This window comes from Papio anubis, chromosome 9 (genome assembly GCF_008728515.1).
Source record: "Papio anubis isolate 15944 chromosome 9, Panubis1.0, whole genome shotgun sequence".
NCBI lineage: Eukaryota > Metazoa > Chordata > Mammalia > Primates > Cercopithecidae > Papio > Papio anubis.
In genome coordinates, this window is record NC_044984.1 from 123,354,768 (window position 1) to 123,372,669 (window position 17,902).

Genomic DNA, 17,902 nt, shown 5'->3' on the forward strand with positions numbered 1-17,902 from the left:
ATAAAACAAAATGAAACAAAAAAGACTTGAAACAAAGCCTCTACCACGTACTCTATGTGTCAGTTTTAAGTTCTATTGAAAAGAAAAATTTCCAAGCATTTTTTCAGAAATGATTTTCGTAGTATACTCATCAATCTCAGCCACAGTAGCATGGTTGTTCTCAGTGTTACAGATGAACCCACGCGACCTCAGCTGCTTTGTCATGTCAGTTACATGTACCATTATTCAGAACGAGGGGGCCCATTTTCAATTTCCTGTTGTAAAGCCAGTCTGTCTTCAATCTATCACAGGACGCAATCGCATTGTAACTAAGATTCATAATTTCCAGTAGGAGAATGATTTGTCGTCACGTTCTGTAGTCTCAGGGTTGACTGTTTCGTTGGTCTTGCTATTGAATGATTAAGGGAACAGCCAGGAGATTTTAAACACTCCTTAGAAAGCGTTTTCCTCTGGAGACCTACTTGGCTGCTGCTTAATCTTAATGTGTGCAATTAGAAGTTGTAAATGTATTCAGAATATATTGGCTTAGAGAGACTGGTTGTGGCTCTGGTAGCTGACAGTGGCAGATAATGGCTTAAGGGTAGATGTAGGATTAATCTGTGTCTCTGGGTTTTATGACCAGGCATCTGTTCGCATTTGTGCCGTCGTTTGTCTTTGTCATCTCTCAGGCTCTGGGGATGGGCTGTCCTCATCATCCTTACTTTATCTTCCCTTGGCCTCTGGAGCATTGGAAACCTGTGACTATGATTTGTCCCTCCCACTTGGAGCTGCAGACAGTGAAAACAGAAGATAGAGTGAAGTTGGTAGAGACTATTAGTGATCAAATACCCTCTGCCTTCTCACCAACTATTAACCTTGAAATCAGGGGGAGTGGGTGGGAAGGGCCTCATTTAACACTGCATGTAAACAGTTGAGTCATTGAGTAGTCACCAGGGTTTGTAGTGTGCTTCTTAAATGTCTGATGTCCGCGTCACGATGCATTCTCCTCTTCCGGCATGTCACAGGTTTTCTGACCATTCTCAATTTTATCTCTAAGCCCCAGCTAACAAATTACTAAGTCTCCTTAATTTAAAACATTAAACCCCTCTTATGCTTACCATTATATCACATGCAAACAGATGGACTACGAACAAATAAATAGTAAAGCAGGTTAAATGTAGTAAATGGCATTGTTATAATTTTTTCACACGATATTGGCAATAGCTATTCTGATTGAAAGATCGATGTGTAGACATCAAATTAGTTACCTGGTCTTTGAGTTTTTCTGTGCATTTCCAGATACATTTTAAGTGCGATGATTCCATGTTCTGTGAGTTTTGCCTTTAAATTCCAACAACCAACACAATCTAAAGTCATGATTCCGTTCAGGCTATCAAACCTAAAATGTATGAAAGCTTAAATTTGACTGGGTAACTCCTTCCTGTTTTTCTGATTTCTGTTTTATTGTATTTCTAGTTTTATTGCTCATTTCTGTCTCTCTCTTTCTCTCTCTCTCTCTTTCTTTCTCTCTCTCTCTCTCCATCTCTATCTCTATCTCTCTGTCAACTCTATTTGTATTTCTATAATGGAAACTCAAATTTGCCTAACTCAGATTGTAGCACTTTTCTTCCTCAGGCTAGTCCTAGGAAGACTCACTTGTTTTTCATTTGGAAAACTGGTGTTAGTAGAAGTCTTTATTCTTGCACAGCCCCCCAGATCAGCTTTTTCAGCTATAATTTAGTAAGTCTAATGTGTTCAACTGAAGTACTTTTTTTTTTTTTTTGTAATAACAAGTGAAAAATAATGAAGACAGTGGCTGGGCGTGGTGGCTCACACCTGTAATCCCAGCACTTTGGGAGGCCGAGGCGGCGGATCACTTGTGGTCAGGAGTTCAAGACCAGCCTGACCAACATGGTGAAACCCTGTCTCTACTAAAAATACAAAAATTAGCCAGGTGTGGTGGTGCATGCCTGTAATCCCAGCTACCTGGGAGGCTGAGACAGGAGAATTGCTTGAACCTGGGAGGTGGAGGTTGCAGTGAGCCGAGATCGCGTCGTTGCACTCCAGCCTGGACAGCAAAAGTGAAACTTAAACAAGAAAGAAAGAAAAAAGAAAATAATAAAGACAGCTTCTAGAATGGAATACAGGACAGAGACCGCCTCAGCATGGATTGGGCTTCTGTTCCTGAGCCCGCCCGTGACTCATACTTGGGAGATGAAGCAACGTGGAATGTAGCTGTTGGCAGCAATATGCCAGATCGTGAAAACAACACATTTTGTTTTGAAGATAAAAATACCATTCTCCAGGAAATGGTTCTATCGGAAAAACATGTAAATGTGTGCATTTGTTAAGTGACGAGTTCAAATTTTGACTCATGGATAAATTAGACATTAGAGGAAAGGCAAAGGTAATAATAATAAGTTTGACATTAAAAGGAGGAGACAAAATTTACTAAAAAAATTAGGTATGTGCCTCGCCTCTGAGCATCAGCAGGCCAACCTTATTTAATAGTTCTTCGTTAAAAGCTAAGAATTTATACCACCTTAAAGCTGTCAGGGGCTTTAGGGAGCCTGAAATGTAATTCATCAGAGTGGATGCTTACGTGCGATGAGCCTGAGCCCTTGAACACTTGATCAGGATTTTTCCTCTGTAATCTTTATTTTCAGTGAATGAGATTTTAGTATGTGGAAAGTGCACATAAGCTACGCAAATCCAAATGCTATCTCTGCCTTTTAGTTTTTTTGGTTTTTTAAACCTAAAGACAAGGCTATAGCCCTTCATTCTATCATTTTCTAATTTATTTTCCTATATTCCCATTACACTTAATCTCCAACCCGGGAAGAAGACGAGGAGAGAGGAAAGGAATATAGGATTCCCTCCATCTCCCTGCAGTGTCTCGCAGGTTGGGGTCTCATAATGAATTGAGTACGTTAGGGACGAGCATTTTTAAACATCGAAGTGAAATCAAACAGAAAACATCAAAGTGGCTTGCATGTAGTCAGCCTAAAGTATGTTTTTAACCATATATAAACTCTGTGTCTATGTATGTGTATGTGTGTATTTATGTATCTCGTGTGACTAAGTTGCAACATAATATGTTTATCTTACCGTATGTCATAGTCAAAAAACTCTGAAAATCAATATTTTACCTTATGGATTATTCTCTTCTCAGGGCCATCTTTCCAAGGGATCCCAGGACAGGGGTAGTTGGAGGGCCACTTGTTTACAGCCTACGTGACCAAAATGCCAATGCGTCTTCAGAGCCTCGAGTTCGCAGTAGCTAAGTGTGTCAGAGTACAGGAACAAAATAGGTTTCCATCACTCATACTTCTCACACAGCAAAAACAAAGAATTAAACAGAGTCTCTTCACCTTGACGTCACCTGCGTTCTTCACACAGTGCTTTGAATACCATCTCTGGATGCCATCTTTGTAGATCGTTGGTTTGTTTGGCATCTCCTTTTTTTTCCCCAATTCGGTCACACCGATTCTCGACTTTCCCCCTCTTTTTGGTACATTTGTGATTCTCCTTGTTCCTTCCTTCTCTCCCTCCTCCTCCTGCTGTGTATGTGAATAGATATTCGTGCACATCAAGAATGTGATGAAAGTGACGTTGCTGCTTCTCAGTGTATCACATCTGGATATGTACAGCATCAGCCTGTCCCAATAACGGAGCTCTTTTTCTGACTGTGTAAACTCTGTGTGTGTGTGTGTGTGTATGTGTGTGTGTACACCAGCCATGTGTGCTGAGCTAAGGCTTCCTCCCTTAGTTAAGCTGGTATCCCCTGGTTTCTCCGTGTACTGTGCTGGTATTATATTTCCTTTGTAATTAATAAGTAATTTTTGAGAGGGTGCTCTTAATCTCTATCCTCATCAAACTTTCACTTGCAAATTTTAGCCTTCATTAGTGGCTCTTGCCTAGCAATGTAGGCTCAGACTGTTTCTCCTTCCTGACATCGCAATCTTGAAAAGTTTTCTCCATTTTTAAAAATCATGTATTAAAATGAATAGTTTGACTCTTGACCTCATATTCAAATGCCTAACCTCAAATTCTTCTGACCTCCAATTCAAAATTCTGCATGTAGCATCTAGCTTAGACTTTTGGTCAAACAAGGACTCACTAAGGTTTGCATTCCTAAAGTTAGCTTCAGGATACTTAGAATATTAAGGAAAGGTCCAGGTGTGGTGGCTCATGCCTGTAATCCCAGTGCTTTGGGAGGATGAAGCCAGTGGATCACCTGAGGTCAGGAGTTCGAGCCCAGCCTGGACAACATGGTGAAACCTCGTCTCTCCCAAAAATACCAAAAGGAGCCGGGCATGGTGACCTGTGCCTGTAGTCTCAGCTACTCGGGAAGCTGAGGCAGGAGAATCGCTTGAACCCAGGAGGCAGAGGTTGCAGTGAGCAGAGAACGCACCACTGCATTCCAGCCTGGGCTACAGGCTGAGACTCCATCTCAAAAAAAAAAAAAAAAAGGGTCTTAGGGAAATATTAAAAACTCAACATACTTCAATGAAAATTGGCAATGCAGATTGTCAGCGGCTTATTCAGAGGCTGTGACCATTTTCCAAGGCTTTTCTAAGAGCGACATCTCAATCTTAACATTTCAGTAAAGATTTTCTCCAGTTACGTATTAATTTTTTGAAGCTCTTGTGATTGTTTTGGTGTCGCCATAAGTCATTGTATTCACACTAGTTGTATTCCTGTTCAGGATTTGGAATAGCATAGAGAAAATGAAAGTTTTTGAATTAAATAATGGACAAATGCCTGTCCTGGGAAAAAAACCTTGAACCTGCATGATTTTATGGCCAATTACACAGGTTATAAATGCTGAAGTTTTAGGTCCGCTTGTGTTAAATATATTAGCAATTTCTATTGCATGTGTCATGTACTGAGCTGTAAGAAGCCACCTCAGGATGTACCACCTGCTCCCATTTGTTGTGTGGTGAGGGGTATGGATTTTCTAATGCCTCCAAAGCCCTTTGCTAATAAGGCTTAGCTTTTTCCTGTATCTGCAGATGTCTTGGTCTGGATCCCTCACTTTTCTTTTCTTTTCTTTTTTTTTGAGATGGAGTCTCACTCTGTCACCCAGGCTGGGAGTGCAGTGGCACCACCTCTGCTCGCTGGAACCTCCGCCTCCTGGGTTCGAGCGATTCTTCTGCCTCAGCCTCCCCAGTAGCTGGGATTACAGGTGTGCAGCACCACACCTGGCTAATTTTTGTATTTTTAGTAGAGACAGGGTTTCGCCACATTGGTCAGGCTGGTCTTGAACTCCCGACCTCAGGTGATCCTCCCGCCCGGCCTCCCACAATGTTCGGATTTCAGGCATGAGCCACTGTGCCCGGCCAGGATCCCTCACTTTAGAGAGCAGATGCAATACAGGAAATTTGCACTGTGAAGCAAATGTGTCTAAATTTACGCCTCTTTTCCCAAAACTTTTATTACAAAATTAAACATATTTTCTCATTAAAAAAAAAAAAAAAAAAGATGTACCAGCTGAAAGCAGCACCCCTGCATTTCTCCTGATCTTGGGGTTTGGCCCTGTGAGGGCTGCTTCATGTGTGTCTGCTGGGCTCACCTGGACTTTTACAGAGGGCTGAACCCTCACTGGGTCCTGCATGAGCTCATAATGTGTTCAGGGACTCATGCAGCCGGGAGTCTCCAGACTAAAGCCTCATTCTTGGCCTGGAGCAGTGGCTCACGCTTGTAATCCTAACACTTTGGGAGGCCAAGTTTGGCGGATCACTTGAGGTCAGGAGTTGGAGATCAGCCTGACCAACATGGCGAAACCCCATCTCTACTAAAAATACAAAAATTAGCTGGGCATGGTGGTATGTTCCTGTAATCCCAGCTACTTGGGAGGCTGAGGGATGAGAACTGCTTGAACCGGGGAGGTGGAGGTTGCATTGAGCCGAGATCGTGCTACTGCACTCCAGCCTAGTTGACAGAGTGAGACTTGACCTCAGGTGATCTGCCCACCTTGGGCTCCCAGAGTGCTGGGATTACAGGCGTAAGCCGCCACGCCCCGCCCCTACTCTTACATTTATATTAATTTCCTTGCTGTAAATTAATGGTGGGGAAAATGGAGCTGAGCTCAGGCTGTAAAATGCAACTTCACCTCTGCTGCAAAGAAAAAGGATGAGGCAAGGGGGAACTGACTGAACTATGACTGAAATAGGAGCCAGACATTCTAGGAAAGATTTAGATACAATTCCGGATAGGAGGTATAATGTCTTGATAAAACTAGAAAAATGGTTTATATATTAATGTCCTCATGAACTCATATATGCATAGAGAGATCCACACGCCTAAATGAATGCATGTCCTGGAATCAACCCAAATGGACATCAATGATAGACTGGATCAAGAAAATGTGGTACATATACATCGTGGAATACTATGCAGCCATAAAAAGGAATGAGGTCATGTCCTTTGCAGGGACATGGATGGAGTTGGAAGCCATTATCCTCAGCAAACTAACGCAGGCAGAGAAAACTAAACACCGCATGTTCTCACTTATAAATGGGAGCTTAATGATAAGAACACATGGACACATGGGGGAAGGACACACCAGGGCCTGTCGGAGGGTTGGGGGTGGCAGGAGGGAGACCATCAGGAAGAACAGCTAATGGATGTTTGGGCTTAACACCTAAGTGATTGGATAATCTGTGTAGCAAACCACCATGGCACATTGTTAACCTATGTAATAAACATGCACATCCTGCACATGTACCCAGAACTTCAAATAAAAGTTGAAGAAAAAATAAACACATGTCCATAGGTATAAAAAGAAAATGTATACAGATATCAAACCATCACATTGTACACCTCACATACGTATAATTTTTGTCAATTATAACTCAATAAATATGGAAAAAGTAAAAAATAAAAATAAAAAAATATGTTTATATATGAACAAAAGAAAGAAGCAGCATTGTTTCCCAGGTTGGAATCTGTCACTAAGGCTACTTGTGGTGGATGGCCACAGTCTTTGCAGCCTTTCCCACCAGAAGTGGAACAGATCTCTGTACCCCAAGACCCTGGGCTGGCCTGGGACTTCCGATGGCCAATAGAGTCAGTGGCAGTGGCCATATGTGCTTTCCAAGCCTGGGCCAGGGAAGACTTCATGTTTTCCACTCTCCCCGCTGCCCCATTCACACCAGTACCCTCTAATCTGACCCCGCAACCTCTGTTCTCATTCTTAAGAATGAGGCTTTTTGGCCAGGCATGGTGGTTCACCAGGATCACTTGAGGTCAGGAGTTCAAGACCAGCCAGGCCAAGATGGTGAAACCCCATCTCTACTAAAAATACAAAAATTAACTGGGTGTGGTGGCGGAGGCCTCTAATCCCAGCTACTCAGGAGGCTAAGGCAGGAGAATCACTTGAACCGGGGAGGAGGAGGTTGCAGTGAGCCGAGCTGAGATTGTGCCACTGCACTCAGCCTGGACAACAGGGCAAGACTCTGTCTCAAAAAATAATAATAATAATAATAAATAAGAGTAGGAGCAGCTGGCCTCAAAGTCAGAGGCCTCCACTTCTGAGTGCATCCATGATATCATTGCTGCTACAGCATCCAGAGCCCTCCCCACTGAAAACATTCTGAACTCTTCTCTTACAGAGATTAACCAAAGTGCTGATAATTTGCACATATTTCTTCTGATATGTGGACTTCGACAAGTTAAGGATCCTCTGTATCTGGTGGATGCATTTTCAGGTGTGTTTGCTGGCTACCTTCCTCCACTGTGTATGGAATTCCGTGTGGGCACCCATCTCAGCATTTCTGTCTTCAGGGCTCTGAGTTTTCTTTCCTCATTCTTTGCACATGAGCAGAACTGTTTCTAGATTGTTACTTTGGAAAAGAACAGAAAAATAATGTATGGGATCAGCAGCTCTGTGGAGGAATTTCCGTTTAGTTTTCCACTGTCCTGTGCCCTCAGGTTCTGAGAAATTCATAAAAATAGCAAATAATTATAAGACTAAAAGAATTTTACCTGAAAATATTTCACACATGCCGATTTGTGTGATGCATTTGGAGTTTTGTTTATTGTTTAAGATAATCTATATATTCTTTAGTATATTCCAAAGCCACATTGAATTGTGGTGATACCGGAGAGTAGTCCTAGTTATTCAGTAAATTCGAAATCTGGACAATGGATAATACTGTAGAAAAAAATTCTACTTAAAATCATAAAATGTCAAATACAGAAATTCTAAAGAAATGTAATTTAAATTGACTAATACTATGAATGAAAGCCAAATGATATGAACTAATTTATATTATTGAGAAATTTATATTGAAGTTAATTGTGCTTGCAGCTGTGACATAAAACCATTTTAAGTGTTTGTTTTGTCTTCTTTTTTCTTCCCAAGAATGGCATCAGGAGGAGCCCAGTGTGTACCTGGTGATTGCAGGTCCTGAAGTAAGTTGATGTGCAGTAAACATTTATCTCATCTGTTTTCCTCTTTATATTTTTCATGTATTTTCTACAATTAGTTTACATTGCTCTTCTTTTTTTTTTTTTTGAGGCGGAATCTCACTCTGTTGCCTGGGCTGGAGTGCAGTGGCGTGATCTCGGTTTACGGCAAGCTCTGCCTCCTGGGTTCATGCCATTCTCCTGCCTCAGCCTCCCAAGTAGCTGGGACTACAGGAGCCCGCCACCACGCCTGGCTAACTTTTTGTATTTTTAGTAGAGACGGGGTTTCACCGTGTTAGCCAGGATGGTCTTGATCTCCTGACCTCATGATCTGCCTGCCTCATCTTCCCCAAATGCTGGGATTACACGTGTGAGCCACCGCGTCTGGCCTCCATCGCTCTTCTTACTAAGTGGGGTTTTCCTCTTTTTAAGTAAATGAAGTCAGTTTGCCTCTTAAAAAATGAAAACTAGACCAAGGTTACAGATCATTACAACGACAATGAATCTTTACAACTAATTTATTGCTACAAAGGATAACTAATAACTTGTATGGAAATACAGAGGAGTCTGACAGGGCGCACTGGCTCATGCTTGTAATCCCAGCAACTTTGGGAGGCTGAGGCCGGTGGATCACCTGAGGGCAGGAGTTCGAGATCAGCCTGGACAACATGGTGAAACCCCCATCTCTACTAAAAATACATTTAGCCGGGCATGGTGGCGGGTGCCTGTAATCCCAGCTACTTGGGAGGCTGAGGCAGGAGAATCGCTTGAACCTGGGAGGTGGAAGCTGCAGTGAGCTAAGATCGCACCACTGTACTCCAGCCTGGGCGACAGAGCAAGACTCTGTCTCAAAAAAAAAAAAAAAAAAGAGAAAAAAAGAAAAGAAATACATAGGAGTCCTATAAAAAGGAAATTAAAGTTATATAAAGTGAAAATTAGTTTAATTTGCTGCATAAGACAAATATTATATGTGATCCAAATTGTCTTTGAAATTTCCTTAAATTGCTCAACAAACTTGGCGCCATTCCTTCCACCTAACATCAGATGGCAGGTGACACCTTTGGGAGTCTTGTTGTGTGGAAAATGAGTATCTGTAAATCCGAGAAACACGCTTGGATGGCAGACATTCTTACCCGACCATGGTGGCCGTGACCGAGGAATGGAGCCCCCAGGAGCCACTTGCAGACGCCGCCTCCCATACTGTGGGGACTCCGGGATATTCACTCATGCCTCACCAGATCAGGATCCAACACGTGCTGTGTTCCACGTCAGTCCTAATAGAAGTCCCAAGCGCTTAGGATTCACAGAATCTGTGACTGCGCTGGTCATCTCATGAAAATGAACTGTCTTTACTCCAAGTGGTTTGGAAAACAGAATATGCCTAGTGTTTCCAGCCAGACAGGGTGAAGCGCTGCCAGTGACAGCTCCCTGTCTTTGTGGGGTTTCTTTTTTTTTTTTCTTTTTTCTTTTTTGAGACGGAGTTTTGCTCCTGTCACCCAGGCTGACAATGGCGTGATCTCGGCTCGCTGCAACCTCTGCCTCCTGGGTTCAAGTGATTCTCCGGCCTCAGTCTTCCTAGTAGCTGGGATTACAGGCGCCCGCCACCACACCTGGCCAATTTTTGCATTTTTAGTAGGGACGGGGTTACACCAGGTTGGCCAGGCTGGTCTTGAACTCCTGAGCTCAGGCGATCCACCCGCTTTGGCCTCCCAAAGTGCTGGGATTCCAGGCATGAGCCACCGCACCTGGCCTCTTTGTGGGGTTTCTGTTCCAGGGTTGCTGCTGTGGCCTGAGTGTGTGCATCCCTCCAAATTCCTATGTTGAAACCTATTCCCCAGTGTGAGGGTATTAGAAGGTGGGGCCTTTGGGGGTGATTCAGGCATGAGGGCAGATTCGTGCCCATTAGGGAGGCCCCAGAGAGCTGCCTCACCCTTTCCACCAAGCGAGGACACGGCAAGCATCTGGATGGGAAGCAGGCCTCTCAGACACCCATCTTTCCCACGCCTCGATGTTTCTGTTGTTTGTCAGCCTCTGCTTTATGGTATTTTGCAATAGCAGCTCCCGTGGACTAAGACAGCCGCCTGGTCTGCAGTGTTAAATAAAAGTCTGTGTGGCTGCCCTGGTCATCTCAGGAGGAAGAGCTCGCATAGACTCCAGGCTGCCCTGGTCATCTCAGGAGGAAGAGCTCGCATAGATTCCAGGCGGTTTGGAAAGCAAGACACACTTAGCGTTTCCAGTCAGATGGGGTGTACCACTGGCAGTGCCAACTCCGTTTCTTCGGGGGGTTCTGTTTCCGGTCCCTACAGCAGCAGTGTCCCTGAAAATCCGAGTGAAGGGAGCTCTACACAACTGCCGGGAGCCTTGTCTGTTTTGTGGTTCTTCCTTATATAGGTTTTTCTAGTTCCCTAGGGACCCATAAAAGCAGAACATGGAGTTACAAGCTTTTCTCAGTATTTTCAAAGGCTTTTGGAAATATTTACCTGGAAAGGGCCACATAAGGAATTAAAAATATCAAGGGCTAGGCCAGGTGTGGTGGCTCAGGCCTGTAATCCCAGCACTTTGGAATGCCAAGAGAGGCTGATCACCTGAGGTCAGGAGTTTGACACCAGCCTGGCCAACATGATGAAGCCCCATCTCTACTAAAAGTACAAAAATTAAAAATACAAAAATTAGCCAGGCATGGTGGCCTGCCCCCTGTAATCCCAGCTCCTCAGGAGGCTGAGGCATGAGAATCACTTGAACCCGGGAAGCAGAGGTTGCAGTGAGCTGAGATTGCGCCCCTGCACTCCAGCCTGGGTGACAGAGCAAGATTCCGTTTCAACACAAACAAACAAAAACACCAAGGGCTAGAATCTGTGTGGCCACATTGAATACCATATGGAAGATAAATTACGCTTAAATGTGGCAGTTCGTTAACATACACCCACATATACACATACACACATATGTGCGTGCACGTGCACACACACACACATACACACACGTTAAGTGCCAGCACTGTAGTAGTAACAAGATAATTCCCAGTGCGCTCATTCATGTTAAATCCCATAGAGGTACGGTTATCATTATTACTTTTAAAAATTCTCGTTTCATTTTTCTGTTTGAAGAACACTGAAACAAAACCTTCTAGTTTGATGCTAAAATTCTGGCTAATCAAGAGAGAAGGCCTCAGACATGGAGCCATGGGCAGGCAGCAACAGTATCTAGCAGGCATTGAATAACGTGGTTTTCTTTTTCATTGTTTTCATTCTGATGATCACATCCCATTTATAATGCTTGATACCAGCTTTCCAATTATGAAAATTTCCTCTCAAAATAAATTGACTTCACAGAAAGTATTAAACAAGCAGCGGTGCATGTAGATATGACAAACTATGAAAGTGCATGCGACTAGCCACAGTTTGGGAGAGTTCTGTACGGCATTAGCGTGTGGGGTGGAAATACTTAAAAAGAACCCCTGCTGGAGAAGAACATCCAAACCCTGAACTGGCCATCATCTGGTCGCAACGTCTGGCTTTTTCTGGATCACATTTCCTTTCCAGGAAGCTGGTATGGGGGGCAAACGCAGGGGTACACAGCACTGGGTACGTGACAGAGCCCTCTTCCAGAGAAGTAAAGACTCATTGTGCACATGGACCCTAGAACATAAAGTATAATAAAAAATAATAATATCTATATAGCTATAAAAAAAAAGACTCGGGGCACATGTGGGCTGATTGCAGAGGCGGGAGAAGAGAGAGCTGCTGGAACAAAAGACGCTGCCTGGGCTGGTCTTTCCTCTTTAACTTGGCTGCCCGCTGATGAGGGAGCAGGTACTCTGTTTCTTAATGACTTCTTAAGTAATCGTCTTTTAGGAGAGACGCCATCGTTGCTGCTGCTGTTTTCATATGAAGCAATCAGAAATGTTTTTCACTTCCCAGAGGAAATGTCTCTTATACCACCGTGTTTTTTTTTTTTTTTTCATGAGACGGAGTCTTGCTCTGCCGCCCAGGCTGGAGTGCAATGGCGTGATCTCAGCTCACAGCAACCTCCGCCTCCTGGGTTCGAGCGATTCTTCTGCCTCAGACTTCTTAGTAGCTGGGACTACAGGCATGTGCTACCACGCCTGGCTAATTTTTTGTATTTTTAGTAGAGTCAGGGTTTCACCATGTTGGCCAGGATGGTCTCTATCTCCTGACCTTGTGATCCGCCCACCTCGGCCTCCCAAAGTGCTGGGATTACAGGCCTGAGCCACTGTGCCCAGCCCTTTTTTTTTTTTTTTTGAGACGGAGTCTCGCTCTGCCGCCCAGGCTGGAGTGCAGTGGTGTGATCTCAGCTCACTGCAACCTCCACCTCCTGGGTTCAAGCGATTCTCCTGTCTGAGCCTCCCGAGTAGTTGGGATTACAAGTGCCCACCACCACGCTCAGCAAATTTTGTATTTTTAGTTGAGATGGGGTATCACCATGTTGGCCAGGCTGGTCTCGAACTCCTGACCTCTGGTGATCCGCCTGCCTCGGCCTCCCAAAGTGCTGCGATTACAGGTGTAAGCCACCGCGCCTGGCCCCTTTCTACCACTTCTTTATGGAACATGGCACCTCCCTCTAACTTTGGTTTGCCTGCTTTTGAAAGCACAGTAAGTGTAAAAAGTGTTTGTCTTCCCTCCTAAAGTGGCTGTTAGGAATCTTGTCCCTGCAGGGCTGGGAGCTGACTCTGCAGGAGAAGCCACAAGTCCAGAGGCCTCCTCTTTTTATTTGAAGGGGTGAATGTGTGTGTGTTTTCATTAAAAATAACGCCACTGAAATGCCTTTATTTTTAAGGGCTGGGAACTAACTAAACACTGTGTGCATGTGAGCATACGTGCATGTGCAACACACACACACACACACACACATGCCCTGTTGGCCTTGTATGTCCTACAAAATGCATCTCTGTATTTTCTTTCCTTTCCTAATTCTGGAAGAAGGTCATTGCAAAATGGTTTTGAGCAACGATTGCTATGGCTTTGCCTGTTGAGGAGTTGACAGGGACTTGACATTCCAGGATTAGGGAACGGTCGGGGGCATGGGGCTGGCTGAAGGTGCTGCGGGCTCCTGGCAGTGATGGAAAGCCCCGTCTGGGGAAGCTTTAGCTCCGCCATGGTTTCCAGAGGCCCCCCTCTCCATTTCCAAGCTAGTCTAACACATCTGTAACATATCTGATGACAAGATACGTGGTAGGCAAGTACAGGTCCCAGATGAGTCCCCTTGAGCCCACACCCCAACTGGATCGCCGTCCCTGAAACCTCCATGTCCCTGTCTGGAGCTGCACGTCCAGCCCAGCATGTTCGTTGGCTTGGGTGGAGCAGAGAACACAAAGTAGTGAGAGGAAAGGGTAGCTAGGAGAGGCAGCGCTGCAGCAGTGTCCGAGACCCGGGTGGGAAGGACGGTGGTCTGAGAGTTTTTTTAATTCGTTGCCATAAATTATGAAGAATTCTAAAGCACCTCTTTCATGAGGCACTTTGCTATCTATAATTAAAGCAGTCCTAGGAAATGGAAAAGTGCACCCTTTGGTTATGGATTTGTTGCTTAAGCAAACAGGTCATAAGCGCCAGGTTTGTGCCTGTTTACACGTAGCCCCGAGCTGTCCTGGGATTTGCTGAAACTGAGGCTTCCACTTCCAGTCGTGGTTTACAGTGAGGCCACCGGTCTTGCCAGCCTTGGTGGGCCTTTAGCAGAAGCAAAGGCTCTGGGCACCATCCTACTTTAAGATCTCTGCCTTGTCGAAGGTCTTTCAAATCTAAGGGAAAAGCAACAACCACCCCCACAAAAACCTTGACGTCATCTCAGTGGATGAAATAATTTGAGTTTCTACATTTCTTTTTCTTTTTTTTTTTTTTTTATTATACTTTAAGTTCTAGGGTACATGTGCATAACGTGCAGGTTTGTTACATATGTATACTTGTGCCATGTTGCTGTGCTGCACCCACCAACTTGTCAGCACCCATCAACTCTCCGTCATTTACATCAGGTATAACTCCCAATGCAATCCTCTCCCTCCCCTCCCCATGATAGGCCCCAGTGTGTGTGACATGCCCTCTTCCCGAGTCCAAGTGATTCATTGTTCAGCTCCCCACCTATGAGTGAGAACATGGTGTTTGGTTTTCTGTTCTTGTGATAGTTTGCTGAGAATGATGGTTTCAGCTACATCCATGTCCCTACAAAGGACACAAACTCATCCTTTTTATGGCTGCATAGTATTCCATGGTATATATAAAAGCCACATTTTCTTAATCCAGTCTGTCACTGATGGACATTTGGGTTGATTCCAAGTCTTTGCTATTGTGAATAGTGTCAAAGAAAACATACGTGTGCATGTGTCTTTATAGCAGCATGATTTATAACTTTGGGTATATAACAGTAATGAGATGACTGGGTCATATGGTACTCTCCTCTCTATTCTAGAGCCTTGAGGAATCGCCATACTGTTTTCCATAATGGTTGAACTAGTTTACAATCCACCAACAGTGTAAAAGTGTTCTATTTCTCCACATCCTCTCCAGCACCTGTTGTTTCCTTGACTTTTAATGATTGCCATTCTAACTGGTGAGATGGTATCTCATTAAGTGCTTTGATTTATCACTTCTGATGGCCAGTGATGATGAGCATTTTTTCATGTGTCTGTTGGCTGTATGAATGTCTTCTTTGAGAAATGTCTGTTCATATCCTTTGCCCACTTTTGATGGGGTTGTTTGATTTTTCTTGTAAATTTGTTTGAGTTCTTTGTAGGTTCTGGATATTAGCCCTTTGTCAGATGAGTAGATTGCTAAAATTTTCTCCCATTCTATAGGTTGCCTGTTCACTCTGATGGTAGTTTCTTTTGCTGTGCAGAAGCTCTTTAGTTTAATTAGATCCCATCAAGCAATCCTTCCACCTTAGCCTCCCAAGTCACTGGGACTGCAGGCTCATGCCATCATGCCTAGCACTATTTTAGTTTTTAGATGCCACACACATGTTTATTTTTGTGTTAATTAGCAAGAACTTTTTAAAAAGATGGGTCGTAGTCTCGTATGAAATCCATGCAATCATTCAGTGCTAACGGCTGGCAAGTTAGTTACCACTCCTAGACCACAGCCACATGGCTGTGTAGTAGAGTGGTCACACACATGTCGTGGACTCTGGATCCAGCTACCTGGGTGCACAGTCCGTCCCTCAGTTTCCCCATCTGTAAAATGGGGATGACTGAGCTAATACTACCTGCCTCACAGTTTGCAGCGGGGAGTCGACGAGTGAAGACTTAGACGGTGCCTGGAATAGTGCCTCATTCCTAGGCAGCGTCCTATGAGTGTTAAATAAAATACCTTGCGGCCGGGCGCGGTGGGTCAAGCCTGTAATCCCAGCACTTTGGGAGGCCGAGACGGGTGGATCACGAGGTCAGGAGATCGAGACCATCCTGGCTAACATGGTGAAACCCTGTCTCTACTAAAAAATACAAAAAACTAGCTAGGCGAGGTGGTGGGCGCCTGTAGTCCCAGTTACTCGGGAGGCTGAGGCGGGAGAATGGCGTGAACCCGGAAGGCGGAGCTTGCTGTGAGCTGAGATCCGGCCACTGCACTCCAGCCTGGGTGACAGAGCGAGACTCTGTCTCAAAAAAATAATAATAAATAAAATAAAATAAAATAAAATATCTTTTCATGCTGGTGTTTCTTTTCTGCTTTGACATGCTGAGATTCTGTTTGAGCTGCAGGATGGTTTGAGCGTGGCTTTGGTTTTCTATTAAAGCTTCTTTGATCTCTTAGCTCAAGCATTTCAACGAAGCATATGGTGTCTGCTTGCAGGGGATCTTGTGTGGGTGCATTTTCTGGTGCTCTTTGATAAGGAGCAGGGTATGAACATTTGGTTTGAGCATGACAGCTTAATGACTTTCCACGATAACTTCTTGTATCAAAGATTGTTTCCCTTAAGTCTAGGAGTTGAAACAATGTATTTTGCTAGAAAATAAATAAGCTTGGAAGGAGGAAATGAGAATTTTCATTGTGGCTTGCAATGCTTTTGCCTTTTAAAATCTCATGACATGTGCTTTCATTAAATAAAAATGTCCCTCCTTCTTTTTTTCTTTATCTCGCACTTTGTTCCACGTGGCTTCACTAAGAAATTTGAAAGTGAACTAATGTGGAAGTTAAATCCAGAAAAATTTAATGCAGTTTTTAGTTTCAACTTGAAAGTTGCTGTTATGCCTTCAGTTAAGTTTTAGATGAAGTGTTTTTGTGGTTTTATACAATTTGATTTTTTTCCTTGATAAATTATTTTTCCCTAAATAGTTATTAATGAGAGCAGAGGCATGCTAATAAAATTAAAAATAAGAGAAATCTCTAACTAAAAATACTCATAAAATGTGATTTTGAAAATTAATATGTAGAGCCCAAAAAAGGCTTTCATTGGACTGTGTGCTTTTTCATGATAAGATATTATGGATAAAGAGTAATTCAGTTGTTTAGGATAATTCGAGCAAAAGGCATCAGAAATGGGAAATGGAAAAGTGGGGTCAGCCGGAGATCATTCTTTTTGCAGATATTATGAGCACAGAACTGTACGCAGGGCCCTGTGCATGCCCTTGGGAGGGACATGGAGATAGGAGGAGAATGTGGGCAAGTATCAAAAGAGGTTGGTCCCTGTGGTAGGTGTTATGATAGCGTGGGGTGGAGATGTTACTTCTGGACAGAATGATGGGAAAGTGTCTCAGAGAGGGGGCATTGCCTTCATCTCAGAGGATGAATAGGTTTTGGGGACAGAGGATGACATTCCTGGTAGAGAGAATGCAGGGACACAGACACTGATATTGTTTGACTGTGTCCCCACCCAAATCTCATCTTGAATTGCAATCCCATAATCTCCACGTGTCACAGGAAGTCATTGAATCATGGGGGTGGTTACCCTCATACTGTTCTTGTGATAGTAAGTTCTCAAGATCTGATGGTTTTATAAGGGACTTTTTCCCCTTTGCTCTGCACTTCTCCTTGTTGCTGCCATGTGAAGAAAGAGGTGTTCACTTCCCCTTCCATCATGACTGTAAGTTTCCTGAGGCCTCCCCAGCCCATTGGAACTGTGAGTCAATTAAACCCTCTTTCCTTTGTAAATTATGCAGTCTTGGATATGTCTTCATTAACAGTGTGAAAACAGACTAATACAGACATGGATGGGGTGTAGTGGGTAAATTAATCAGTAGGTAGGCTTTCTATAATCTACATAAGCTTATGAACTATATCTGATGAAATACTTTGAACAGAAGCCAGAGAGGCAGCAGAGCATAGTTTTACAAATTCAGCCCCAGGAGTCAGCCTGAATGTGAGTACTGGCCCAGCAACTTTCTAGCTGTGTGATCCTGGTTAAGTTATAGAACTGTCTGAGCTTCGGTGTCTTCATGTGTAAAAGGCAGGTAATGATAACCAGGTTGTTGGAAGAAATAAGCTAATGCATGTAAAGGACTCAGCATATGTTCTGCACAGAGTAGGTGGCCGAGAAGTATAGATTATTAATAGCAACAACAGCAATAAAC

General features: G+C 43.7%; 1 protein-coding gene across 8 annotated transcripts in view; it reads left to right on the forward strand.

Annotated features, from left to right (window-relative positions):
- GLT1D1 (glycosyltransferase 1 domain containing 1) overlaps positions 1-17,902 on the forward strand; it is a 128,682-nt gene that overhangs the window by 60,257 nt on the left and 50,523 nt on the right. For 7 of the 8 annotated variants that reach the window (XM_031650929.1, XM_009182048.2, XM_003907383.3 and 4 more), the window contains 2 exons: positions 7,596-7,691; positions 8,348-8,397. In XM_031650929.1, coding sequence (XP_031506789.1) covers positions 7,596-7,691; positions 8,348-8,397 — 146 coding nt within the window. Of the gene's footprint in view, positions 1-7,595; positions 7,692-8,347; positions 8,404-17,902 lie in introns of those variants that run through there. The other variant, XR_004176251.1, reaches the window with a different exon arrangement.